This window comes from Bombina bombina, chromosome 3 (genome assembly GCF_027579735.1).
Source record: "Bombina bombina isolate aBomBom1 chromosome 3, aBomBom1.pri, whole genome shotgun sequence".
NCBI lineage: Eukaryota > Metazoa > Chordata > Amphibia > Anura > Bombinatoridae > Bombina > Bombina bombina.
The window spans coordinates 955186968-955198761 of record NC_069501.1 but is presented as its reverse complement, the minus strand read 5'-3'; the positions used below and the strand labels follow the sequence as shown (position 1 = coordinate 955198761).

General features: G+C 39.9%; 1 protein-coding gene across 1 annotated transcript; it reads left to right on the top strand.

Annotated features, from left to right (window-relative positions):
* The first annotated feature begins 9713 nt into the window (after window positions 1-9713).
* Window positions 9714-11222, top strand: KCTD4 (potassium channel tetramerization domain containing 4). The gene has a single exon (XM_053707995.1). The coding sequence runs from the start codon at window positions 9739-9741 to the stop codon at window positions 10510-10512; it is 774 nt and encodes a 257-aa protein (XP_053563970.1). The 5' UTR covers window positions 9714-9738; the 3' UTR covers window positions 10513-11222.
* Window positions 11223-11794: the final 572 nt, after the last annotated feature.

The following is an 11794-nucleotide window of genomic DNA, read 5'->3' as shown; positions in this document are numbered from 1 at the left end:
CACCCATTAGCAAAAGGATGATTAACCCCTCAATACCCAAAACGGATAAAACAGATATCAATTAAGATTTAACGCTTTTAATCACAGTCAGCACACTGTCACAGATCTGGTGTGACTGATTACCTCCCTCACAAATGAAATTTGCAGACCCCTGAGCTCTCTAGAGACGTCCTGGATCAAGGAGGAAGAAGCAGAAAGACTGTGCAATAATTTTAACTGCGCAACAAGGCGCTAAAACAAGGGCCCTCCCACTCCAATCACAACAGTGGGAGCCCTGATATAACGGTTTCCATGCAGAAAAATATGTTAGCCATGTGGAAAAAAATCATGCCCAAAGCGATTTATCACCAAAGTACCTCACAAAAACGAATAACATGCCAGTAAACGTTTTATTAAAAAAAACAACATTTTTCAATGTCATGCAAAGCTATCACTAAGCCTGCTACCAGTCGCTACCACTGCAGAGAAGGCTTAAGTATTATTTCAGTGTTAACAGTATTTTCTCAGTCAAATTCTAGTCCCTAGAATATAACTCGACTGCGCATACATTTATCAGCCTGATACCAGTTGCTACTACTGCATTTAAGGCTGTACTTACATCATACGGTAAAAGCAGTATTTTCTTAGTCAATTCCATTCCCAGAAAATAAAGTACTGCACATACCTCATTTGTGGAGGACCCCGCATGCTATTCCCAGTTTCTGAAGTTACCCCACTCCTCAGAATGTCGAGAACAGCCAGTGGATCTTAGTTACGCCTGCTAAGATCATAGAAAAAAAAACGCAGGCAGTTTCTTCTTCCAAATACTGCCTGAGATAGAAAAACAGCACACTCCGGTGCCATTTAAAATAACAAACTTTTGATTGAAGAATAGTTAAGTAAAAACTCCAGCTCCTCTCGCGACCTCCTTCTTTGTTGAGGGTTGCAAGAGAATGACTGGGTATGACATGTGAGGGGAGGAGCTGTATGGCAGCTCTGCTTGGGTGATCCTCTTGCAGCTTCCTGTTGGGAAGGAGAATATATCCCATAAGTAATGGATGACCCGTGGACTGAACACACTTAACAAGAGAAAAGTATTGTGTTTAAGGTAACTGATCCTGATGCACATGGCTCTTAACCCTGAAAAACATTTTTATAAAGTGCATAAACAGAGGTGTTATGCTCAGTGCTAGTAAGTTTAGATGTAGTTCTCACACAGACATGGCTTTAAGAGAATGTCTGTGCTCTTAAGGGAAAGGAACAGAGAAATGAGAGGAAAAGTGAAATGAAAAAGGGTGGGGAAGAGAGAAAAAAAAGATATGGAAAGGTAAAGGAACTTAAAGGGACACTAAACCCATTTTTTTTTTCTTTCATGATTCAGACAGAGCATGCAATTTTAAACAGTTTTCTGATTTAAACCTATTATTAAGTTTTCTTTGTTCTCTTGCTATCTTTATTTAAAAATCAGGAACGTGATGCATAGGAGCCGGCCCATTTTTGGTTGAGAACCTGGGTTATGCTTTCTTATTGGTGGCTAAATGTAATCCTCCAATAAGCAAGCGCTATCCATGGTGCTGAACCTAAAATGGGCTGGCTGCTAAGATTTATATTCCTACTTTTAAAATAAAGATAGCAAGAGAATGAAGAAAAATTGATTATAGGAGTAAATTAGAAAGTTGCTTAAAATTTCATTCTCTATCTGAATCACAGAAAAAAAATTGGGTTCAGTGTCCCTTTAAAGGGGAAAAGAAAAAATACTTAAAGGGACAGTAAAGTCCAAAAAAACTTTCATGATTTAAATAGGGAATGTAATTTTAAACAACTTTCTAATTTACTTGTATTACCAATTTTGCTTTTGTTCTCTTGTTATTCTTGGTTGAAAGCTAAAACCTAGGAGGTTCATACGATAATTTCTTAGACCTTGAAGACTGCCTCTAATCTGAATGCATTTTGACCACTAGAGGGCATTAGTTCATATGTTTCATATAGATAACATTGAATTCATGCACGTGAAGTTACCCTGGAGTGAGCACTGATTGGCTAAAATGCAAGTCTGTCAAAAGAACTGAAATAATGGGGCAGTTTGCAGAAGCATATATACAAGGTAATCACAGAGGTAAAAACAGAATTTATGTTTACCTGATAAATTACTTTCTCCAACGGTGTGTCCGGTCCACGGCGTCATCCTTACTTGTGGGATATTCTCTTCCCCAACAGGAAATGGCAAAGAGCCCAGCAAAGCTGGTCACATGATCCCTCCTAGGCTCCGCCTTCCCCAGTCATTCGACCGACGTAAAGGAGGAATATTTGCATAGGAGAAATCATATGATACCGTGGTGACTGTAGTTAAAGAAAATAAATTATCAGACCTGATTAAAAAACCAGGGCGGGCCGTGGACCGGACACACCGTTGGAGAAAGTAATTTATCAGGTAAACATAAATTCTGTTTTCTCCAACATAGGTGTGTCCGGTCCACGGCGTCATCCTTACTTGTGGGAACCAATACCAAAGCTTTAGGACACGGATGAAGGGAGGGAGCAAATCAGGTCACCTAGATGGAAGGCACCACGGCTTGCAAAACCTTTCTCCCAAAAATAGCCTCAGAAGAAGCAAAAGTATCAAATTTGTAAAATTTAGTAAAAGTGTGCAGTGAAGACCAAGTCGCTGCCTTACATATCTGATCAACAGAAGCCTCGTTCTTGAAGGCCCATGAGGAAGCCACAGCCCTAGTGGAATGAGCTGTGATTCTTTCAGGAGGCTGCCGTCCGGCAGTCTCGTAAGCCAATCTGATGATGCTTTTAATACAAAAAGAGAGAGAGGTAGAAGTTGCTTTTTGACCTCTCCTTTTACCAGAATAAACAACAAACAAAGAAGATGTTTGTCTAAAATCCTTTGTAGCATCTAAATAGAATTTTAGAGCACGAACTACATCCAAATTGTGCAACAAACGTTCCTTCTTTGAAACTGGATTCGGACACAAAGAAGGCACGACTATCTCCTGGTTAATGTTTTTGTTAGAAACAACTTTCGGAAGAAAACCAGGTTTAGTACGTAAAACCACCTTATCTGCATGGAACACCAGATAAGGAGGAGAACACTACAGAGCAGATAATTCTGAAACTCTTCTAGCAGAAGAAATTGCAACCAAAAACAAAACTTTCCAAGATAATAACTTAATATCAACGGAATGTAAGGGTTCAAACGGAACCCCCTGAAGAACTGAAAGAACTAAATTGAGACTCCAGGGAGGAGTCAAAGGTTTGTAAACAGGCTTGATTCTAACCAGAGCCTGAACAAAGGCTTGAACATCTGGCACAGCTGCCAGCTTTTTGTGAAGTAACACAGACAAGGCAGAAATCTGTCCCTTCAAAGAACTTGCAGATAATCCTTTCTCCAAACCTTCTTGAAGAAAGGATAGAATCTTAGGAATTTTTACCTTGTCCCAAGGGAATCCTTTAGATTCACACCCACAGATATATTTTTTCCATATTTTGTGGTAGATTTTTCTAGTTACAGGCTTTCTGGCCTGAACAAGAGTATCAATGACAGAATCTGAGAACCCTCGCTTTGATAAGATCAAGCGTTCAATCTCCAAGCAGTCAGTTGGAGTGAGACCAGATTCGGATGTTCGAACGGACCTTGAACAAGAAGGTCTCGTCTCAAAGGTAGCTTCCATGGTGGAGCCGATGACATATTCACCAGGTCTGCATACCAAGTCCTGCGTGGCCACGCAGGAGCTATCAAGATCACCGATGCCCTCTCCTGATTGATCCTGGCTACCAGCCTGGGGATGAGAGGAAACGGCGGGAATACATAAGCTAGTTTGAAGGTCCAAGGTGCTACTAGTGCATCTACTAGAGTCGCCTTGGGATCCCTGGATCTGGACCCGTAGCAAGGAACCTTGAAGTTCTGATGAGAGGCCATCAGATCCATGTCTGGAATGCCCCACAATTGAGTAATTTGGGCAAAGATTTCCGGATGGAGTTCCCACTCCCCCGGATGAAATGTCTGACGACTCAGAAAATCCGCTTCCCAATTTTCCACTCCTGGGATGTGGATTGCAGACAAGTGGCAGGAGTGAGTCTCCGCCCATTGAAAGATTTTGGTCACTTCTTCCATCGCCAGGGAACTCCTTGTTCCCCCCTGATGGTTGATGTACGCAACAGTCGTCATGTTGTCTGATTGAAACCGTATGAACTTGGCCTTTGCTAGCTGAGGCCAAGCCTTGAGAGCATTGAATATCGCTCTCAGTTCCAGAATATTTATCGGGAGAAGAGATTCTTCCCGAGACCAAAGACCCTGAGCTTTCAGGGGTCCCCAGACCGCGCCCCAGCCCACCAGACTGGCGTCGGTCGTGACAATGACCCACTCTGGTCTGCGGAAGCTCATCCCCTGTGACAGGTTGTCCAGGGACAGCCACCAACGGAGTGAATCTCTGGTCCTCTGATCTACTTGTATCGTCCCCATTCCACTGACTGAGCATGCACAGTTGTAATGGTCTTAGATGAATTCGCGCAAAAGGGACTATGTCCATTGCCGCTACCATCAAACCTATTACTTCCATGCACTGCGCTATGGAAGGAAGAGGAACAGAATGAAGTATTTGACAAGAGTTTAGAAGTTTTGATTTTCTGGCCTCTGTCAGAAAAATCCTCATTTCTAAGGAGTCTATTATTGTTCCCAAGAAGGGAACCCTTGTTGACGGAGATAGAGAACTTTTTTCTACGTTCACTTTCCACCCGTGAGATCTGAGAAAGGCCAGGACAATGTCCGTGTGAGCCTTTGCTTGTGGAAGGGACGACGCTTGAATCAGAATGTCGTCCAAGTAAGGTACTACTGCAATGCCCCTTGGTCTTAGCACCGCTAGAAGGGACCCTATTACCTTTGTGAAAATTCTTGGAGCAGTGGCTAATCCGAACGGAAGTGCCACAAACTGGTAATGCTTGTCCAGGAATGTGAACCTTAGGAACCGATGATGTTCCTTGTGGATAGGAATATGTAGATACGCATCCTTTAAATCCACCGTGGTCATGAATTGACCTTCCTGGATGGAAGGAAGAATTGTTCGAATGGTTTCCATTTTGAACGATGGAACCTTGACAAACTTGTTTAGGATCTTGAGATCTAAGATTGGTCTGAATGTTCCCTCTTTTTTGGGAACTATGAACAGATTGGAGTAGAACCCCATCCCTTGTTCTCCTAATGGAACAGGATGAATCACTCCCATTTTTAACAGGTCTTCTACACAATGTAAGAATGCCTGTTTTTTTATGTGGTCTGAAGACAATTGAGACCTGTGGAACCTCCCCCTTGGGGGAAGCCCCTTGAATTCCAGAAGATAACCTTGGGAGACTATTTCTAGTGCCCAAGGATCCAGAACATCTCTTGCCCAAGCCTGAGCGAAGAGAGAGAGTCTGCCCCCCACCAGATCCGGTCCCGGATCGGGGGCCAACATCTCATGCTGTCTTGGTAGCAGTGGCAGGTTTCTTGGCCTGCTTTCCTTTGTTCCAGCCTTGCATTGGCCTCCAGGCTGGCTTGGCTTGAGAAGTATTACCCTCTTGCTTAGAGGACGTAGCACTTGGGGCTGGTCCGTTTCTGCGAAAGGGACGAAAATTAGGTTTATTTTTGGCTTTGAAAGACCTATCCTGAGGAAGGGCGTGGCCCTTGCCCCCAGTGATATCAGAGATAATCTCTTTCAAGTCAGGGCCAAACAGCGTTTTCCCCTTGAAAGGAATGTTAAGCAATTTGTTCTTGGAAGACGCATCCACTGACCAAGATTTTAGCCAAAGCGCTCTGCGCGCCACAATAGCAAAACCAGAATTTTTCGCCGCTAACCTAGCCAATTGCAAAGTGGCGTCTAGGGTGAAAGAATTAGCCAATTTGAGAGCATGAATTCTGTCCATAATCTCCTCATAAGAAGAAGAATTATTATTGAGCGCCTTTTCTAGTTCATCGAACCAGAAACACGCTGCTGTAGTGACAGGAACAATGCATGAAATTGGTTGTAGAAGGTAACCTTGCTGAACAAACATCTTTTTAAGCAAACCTTCTAATTTTTTATCCATAGGATCTTTGAAAGCACAACTATCTTCTATGGGTATAGTGGTGCGTTTGTTTAGAGTAGAAACCGCCCCCTCGACCTTGGGGACTGTCTGCCATAAGTCCTTTCTGGGGTCGACCATAGGAAACAATTTTTTAAATATGGGGGGAGGGACGAAAGGTATACCGGGCCTTTCCCATTCTTTATTTACAATGTCCGCCACCCGCTTGGGTATAGGAAAAGCTTCGGGGGGCCCCGGGACCTCTAGGAACTTGTCCATTTTACATAATTTCTCTGGAATGACCAAATTCTCACAATCATCCAGAGTAGATAACACCTCCTTAAGCAGAGCGCGGAGATGTTCCAATTTAAATTTAAATGTAATCACATCAGGTTCAGCTTGTTGAGAAATTTTCCCTGAATCTGAAATTTCTCCCTCAGACAAAACCTCCCTGGCCCCCTCAGACTGGTGTAGGGGCACTTCAGAACCAATATCATCAGCGTCCTCATGCTCTTCAGTATTTTCTAAAACAGAGCAGTCACGCTTTCGCTGATAAGTGGGCATTTTGGCTAAAATGTTTTTGATAGAATTATCCATTACAGCCGTTAATTGTTGCATAGTAAGGAGTATTGGCGCACTAGATGTACTAGGGGCCTCCTGTGTGGGCAAGACTGGCGTAGACGAAGGAGGGGATGATGCAGTACCATGCTTACTCCCCTCACTTGAGGAATCATCTTGGGCATCATTTTCTCTAAATTTTGTGTCACATAAATCACATCTATTTAAATGAGAAGGAACCTTGGCTTCCCCACATACAGAACACAGTCTATCTGGTAGTTCAGACATGTTAAACAGGCATAAACTTGATAACAAAGTACAAAAAACGTTTTAAAATAAAACCGTTACTGTCACTTTAAATTTTAAACTGAACACACTTTATTACTGCAAATGTGAAAAAGTATGAAGGAATTGTTCAAAATTCACCAAAATTTCACCACAGTGTCTTAAAGCCTTAAGAGTATTGCACACCAAATTTGGAAACTTTAACCCTTAAAATAACGGAACCGGAGCCGTTTTTATATTTAACCCCTTTACAGTCCCTGGTATCTGCTTTGCTGAGACCCAACCAAGCCCAAAGGGGAATACGATACCAAATGACGCCTTCAGAAAGTCTTTTCTATGTATCAGAGCTCCTCACACATGCATCTGCATGTCATGCTTCCCAAAAACAAGTGCGCAATAGAGGCGCGAAAATGAGACTCTGCCTATGATTAGGGAAAGCCCCTAGAGAATAAGGTGTCCAATACAGTGCCTGCCGGTTATTTTACATAGTTCCCAAGATTAAAATAATTCCTCAAGGCTATGGGGTATAAAATATGCTTATATATAAATCGTTTTAGCCCAGAAAATGTCTACAGTCTTAAAAGCCCTTGTGAAGCCCTTTTTTTCTTTATGTAATAAAAATGGCTTACCGGATCCCATAGGGAAAATGACAGCTTCCAGCATTACATCGTCTTGTTAGAAATGTGTCATACCTCAAGCAGCAAAAGTCTGCTCACTGTTTCCCCCAACTGAAGTTAATTCCTCTCAACAGTCCTGTGTGGAAACAGCTATCGATTTTAGTAACGGTTGCTAAAATCATTTTCCTCTTACAAACAGAAATCTTCATCTCTTTTCTGTTTCAGAGTAAATAGTACATACCAGCACTATTTTAAAATAACAAACTCTTGATTGAATAATAAAAACTACAGTTAAACACCAAAAAACTCTAAGCCATCTCCGTGGAGATGTTGCCTGTACAACGGCAAAGATAATGACTGGGGAAGGCGGAGCCTAGGAGGGATCATGTGACCAGCTTTGCTGGGCTCTTTGCCATTTCCTGTTGGGGAAGAGAATATCCCACAAGTAAGGATGACGCCGTGGACCGGACACACCTATGTTGGAGAAAAGTGTATTTCTATAACAGTGTTTGTTATGTAAAACTAGGGAATGGGTAATAAAGGGACAAGCTTTCTTTTTAAACATCAAACATTCTGGTGTTGACTGTCCCTTTAACTATGCTTTTTTTAAGATCAGACTCATTTAACTTTTAGTCCAAAATATACATTTGCAATACCCATCACGATATATAGTGGTTTTGAATCAAATTATTGAAGAAGAAAAAAAAATGTATAAATATGCATTTGAGTCGCCTTCTCGGTGTGCCCCACATTAGCACTGTGGCAAAGGTTATAGTGTGATAATTGCTATAGAAAAATAGATTCACTATAGTATGCATCTCATCATCACATGGTATAGAAACAAATCAGGATGCAGTAGCTTGCTCTGATATGGTTCAGTTTAGATAACGGAGCAGAAACATCTTTCTCACAGATAATGTTTAACCCCATGACTGAAAAAGAGGGCTGCAATACATTGTTAAGCAATAACACGCAGCATTGTCTGGTAGCAACAGAAGCAGTGCACTAGGGAAGCTATATGTGCATGCTGTGTAGATTTAAACTCAAGTTGCATAAAGTGACATACATTTAATAATTTAGCAGTATGTAATAAACTCAACCATCCTCCCACTTGAAACCATATCTATACATTAAATAAATATCATTTAATGCTTCATTTATTCCTAACTGGGGAAGTGAATGAAGTCATTTTGTGCATGTTTAATATATTCCATGAGCCTTGGGTAATATAATATAGCTGGTTTAATTATCTGCATAGAGCCAACTGCTAAAATTGTATTATTGTAACTGGATTTAGGACATTAAAAGTCTGACACTAATCATAAAAAAATAGAAATATTAAAAGTCTGCCAAATGGACAGGATGCATACATGTGTAATAATCTCTACATTGACTATTAGAGTTTATCAAGTTTGTGAATAATCAAAAAAAAATTGTTTAGGTTTGCATCACTGGTTAAAAAAAACATTCTAGATATTTCAGAAATATTCTATACCAGTCTATACCAGTGTTTTCCAACTCCAGTCCTCAGGGCACACCAATGGGCTAGATATTCATGATATCTATCGCAGTTGAAACAATCAGCTATATCAATAATCAAGGTTCCTATCCTGCTCTTGCGCATCAGTAGATTATTCCACCTGTGCTCTCGTTCAGATATCATGAAGCTCTAGACCATTTGGTGTGCCTTAAGGATAGGAGTTGAAAAACACTGATCTATACTAATTGATCATTTGTTAGCTGATCATTAGCTCAAAGAAAAACCGAACATCTGTTTCAGTAGGAGACTCTGCCCAAAGGAAACAACTGATGGCCAATCAGGATGCAATAAATACTGTTATTCACTTGTTGAGAACCAACTATAATAAGTAGAAGCAAACACTTCTTTTCACATTTGGAATAAAGAGCTAGTTTATAAAGTAATTACAATTAAGAACTGCTTTGTATTCATCATTATACAACTTGCTGATTAAAGCAAATGTGGTCTTTAAAATGATGTCAAGTACCTTAAAGTGTTCACACATTCCCATAGACAGTTAAATGCAAATGGTTTTTTCCCCCCAGCTGTATTGCTGAGATCTTTCTGTTTGCATAGCTCATACGCCACCTACTGCAAAACTGAGCTGACAGCTCATGCGATGCTGGCAGCATTTTCATTCCATCATCGTGGCAGTGCTGAATACGGCTCTTTTTTATTTTTCTTTGAAACCAAACAAGAGCAAGGCCAGATAGCTTTCGTAATAAGCTGTTGCTCAGAATGGAACGCAAAATAAACAGAAGGGAAAAGGAAAGTGAGGACAAATGCCACAATTTACAAGACGGAGATCAAAGTACAAACTGCAAAACGGCTCTTGTCACCCTCAATGTTGGTGGATATCTGTATATCTCACAAAAACAGACACTGTCCAAGTATCCAGACTCATACCTTGAAAGTGTGGTAAACAGGAAGATCTTTTGTCCAATTGATGCAGATGGACATTACTTCATTGACAGAGATGGGCTACTGTTTAGACATGTTCTGAACTTTCTGCGAAATGGAGAACTCTTATTACCTGAGGGCTTCCAAGAAAATAACCTTTTGGCACAAGAGGCAGATTTTTTTAAGCTCAAGGCATTGACTGAAGCTGTCAGAGTCAGGTGGGAGAGAGAGCAGCAGGCTGCACGAGAAACAACTTTCCTGGAAATAACAGATAATCATGATCGCTCACAGGGTCTGAGAATCTTTTGCAATGCCCCTGACTTCATAGCAAAAATTAAAGCTCGCATTGTGCTGGTTTCTAAAAGCAGGCTGGATGGGTTTCCAGAAGAGTTCAGCATTTCTTCAAATGTAATTCAATTCAAATATTTCATCAAATCAGAAAACGGCACAAGGCTTGTACTCAAGGAAGACAATACGTTTGTGTGCACCTTGGATACTCTTAAATTTGAAGCCATTATGATGGCTCTAAAATGTGGCTTTCGGCTGCTGACAAGTCTGGATGGTTCAAAGGGGTCAATTGTTCAGAGCGATGCACTTCATTTCATCAAGTAATTATTTCCTTCATTAAACAATGAGGTAGAGCCTGCAGCCAACGCTCATTAAACTGCAGCTCCCTGCCTTGCAAAATGTTACCTTACAAATAGAAAAGTGCTTCACTGACAATGAATAAATGTGAGCCAATGGTATGTACATTTCACCTACAATGACGTTTAACTCCCGACTTACTCATATGCTGCACAAAACACTACTCTTTGTTTAAAAACAAACTAGTGATTTCCAAAAGACATCATTGTAAATAAAATAGTGTTATGCTGCCAATATGAATAATTACAGGTCATTTACTGCTCTTATTCTCCTATATAATAGGGCTGATCTTTTTATGCACGTGCAAGAGTCGTACACATGTATTTTTCCAGCTTAGGTAAATAAAGCCAAGCAAGCAGGTCTCTACAGAAATCTGAGCTAGCAACGTTTTAAAGCACCAGGTCTCCGCTTTGAAAGAATGAAGAAATATATATACTGTGAAACCCTTCATCTTTTAAGACAGTCTGCAATTAGTGTCATCCCAATAATGAATACTTGTTTTTTAGAGCATGCTTTTTTTCACTCAAATTGATGATGATGATAATAATAAGTGATATTGGTATTTAATAGAAGGTGTAGCAATGCTGTATAGACTACAGAAACTGATATAATAACGAAAGACTACTTAGATAACTATTTTTCTGTGCATGAATTAATAAATATTAGAGCGTTTCACTGCATGATTCACAAAATAATTTTTAGGGTGATATAGTACAAACATGTACTACGATGCACTGTAAAAAATAAAGATTAATTGTTATTTGCAAAGAAAAAAAAAGTCAGATAACACTTATTGGCTAACTTGTTAATGACTAAATTCTAGCTACAAACTTTATGAAATGAGGTCTTATTGATGCTATATCCACTTGTGGAAAACTGATAAAAAATATATTTATATTGTGACTTAAGAGATTTATGGGACTCTGGAAATTATATATATATATATATATATATATATACATATATACATATATACATATATATATATATATATATATATATATATATATATATATATATAAATAACTCAAAGTTGACTTAACGAAATTTTGTCATCTAAATGTGTAAGTCCCAGAACTAGCATAAATGTATTATATTATATGATATCACTATACTGTACATAAACATAATGAGCAACCAAACTTTTTTTTGAGAGATGGAAAAGTGTATATAGATATGAGCAGACTGTCTAAAAGATTATTGGCCAGAGGTCCGGTTATTTTTAAGAATTGATGATAAATCTATGAAT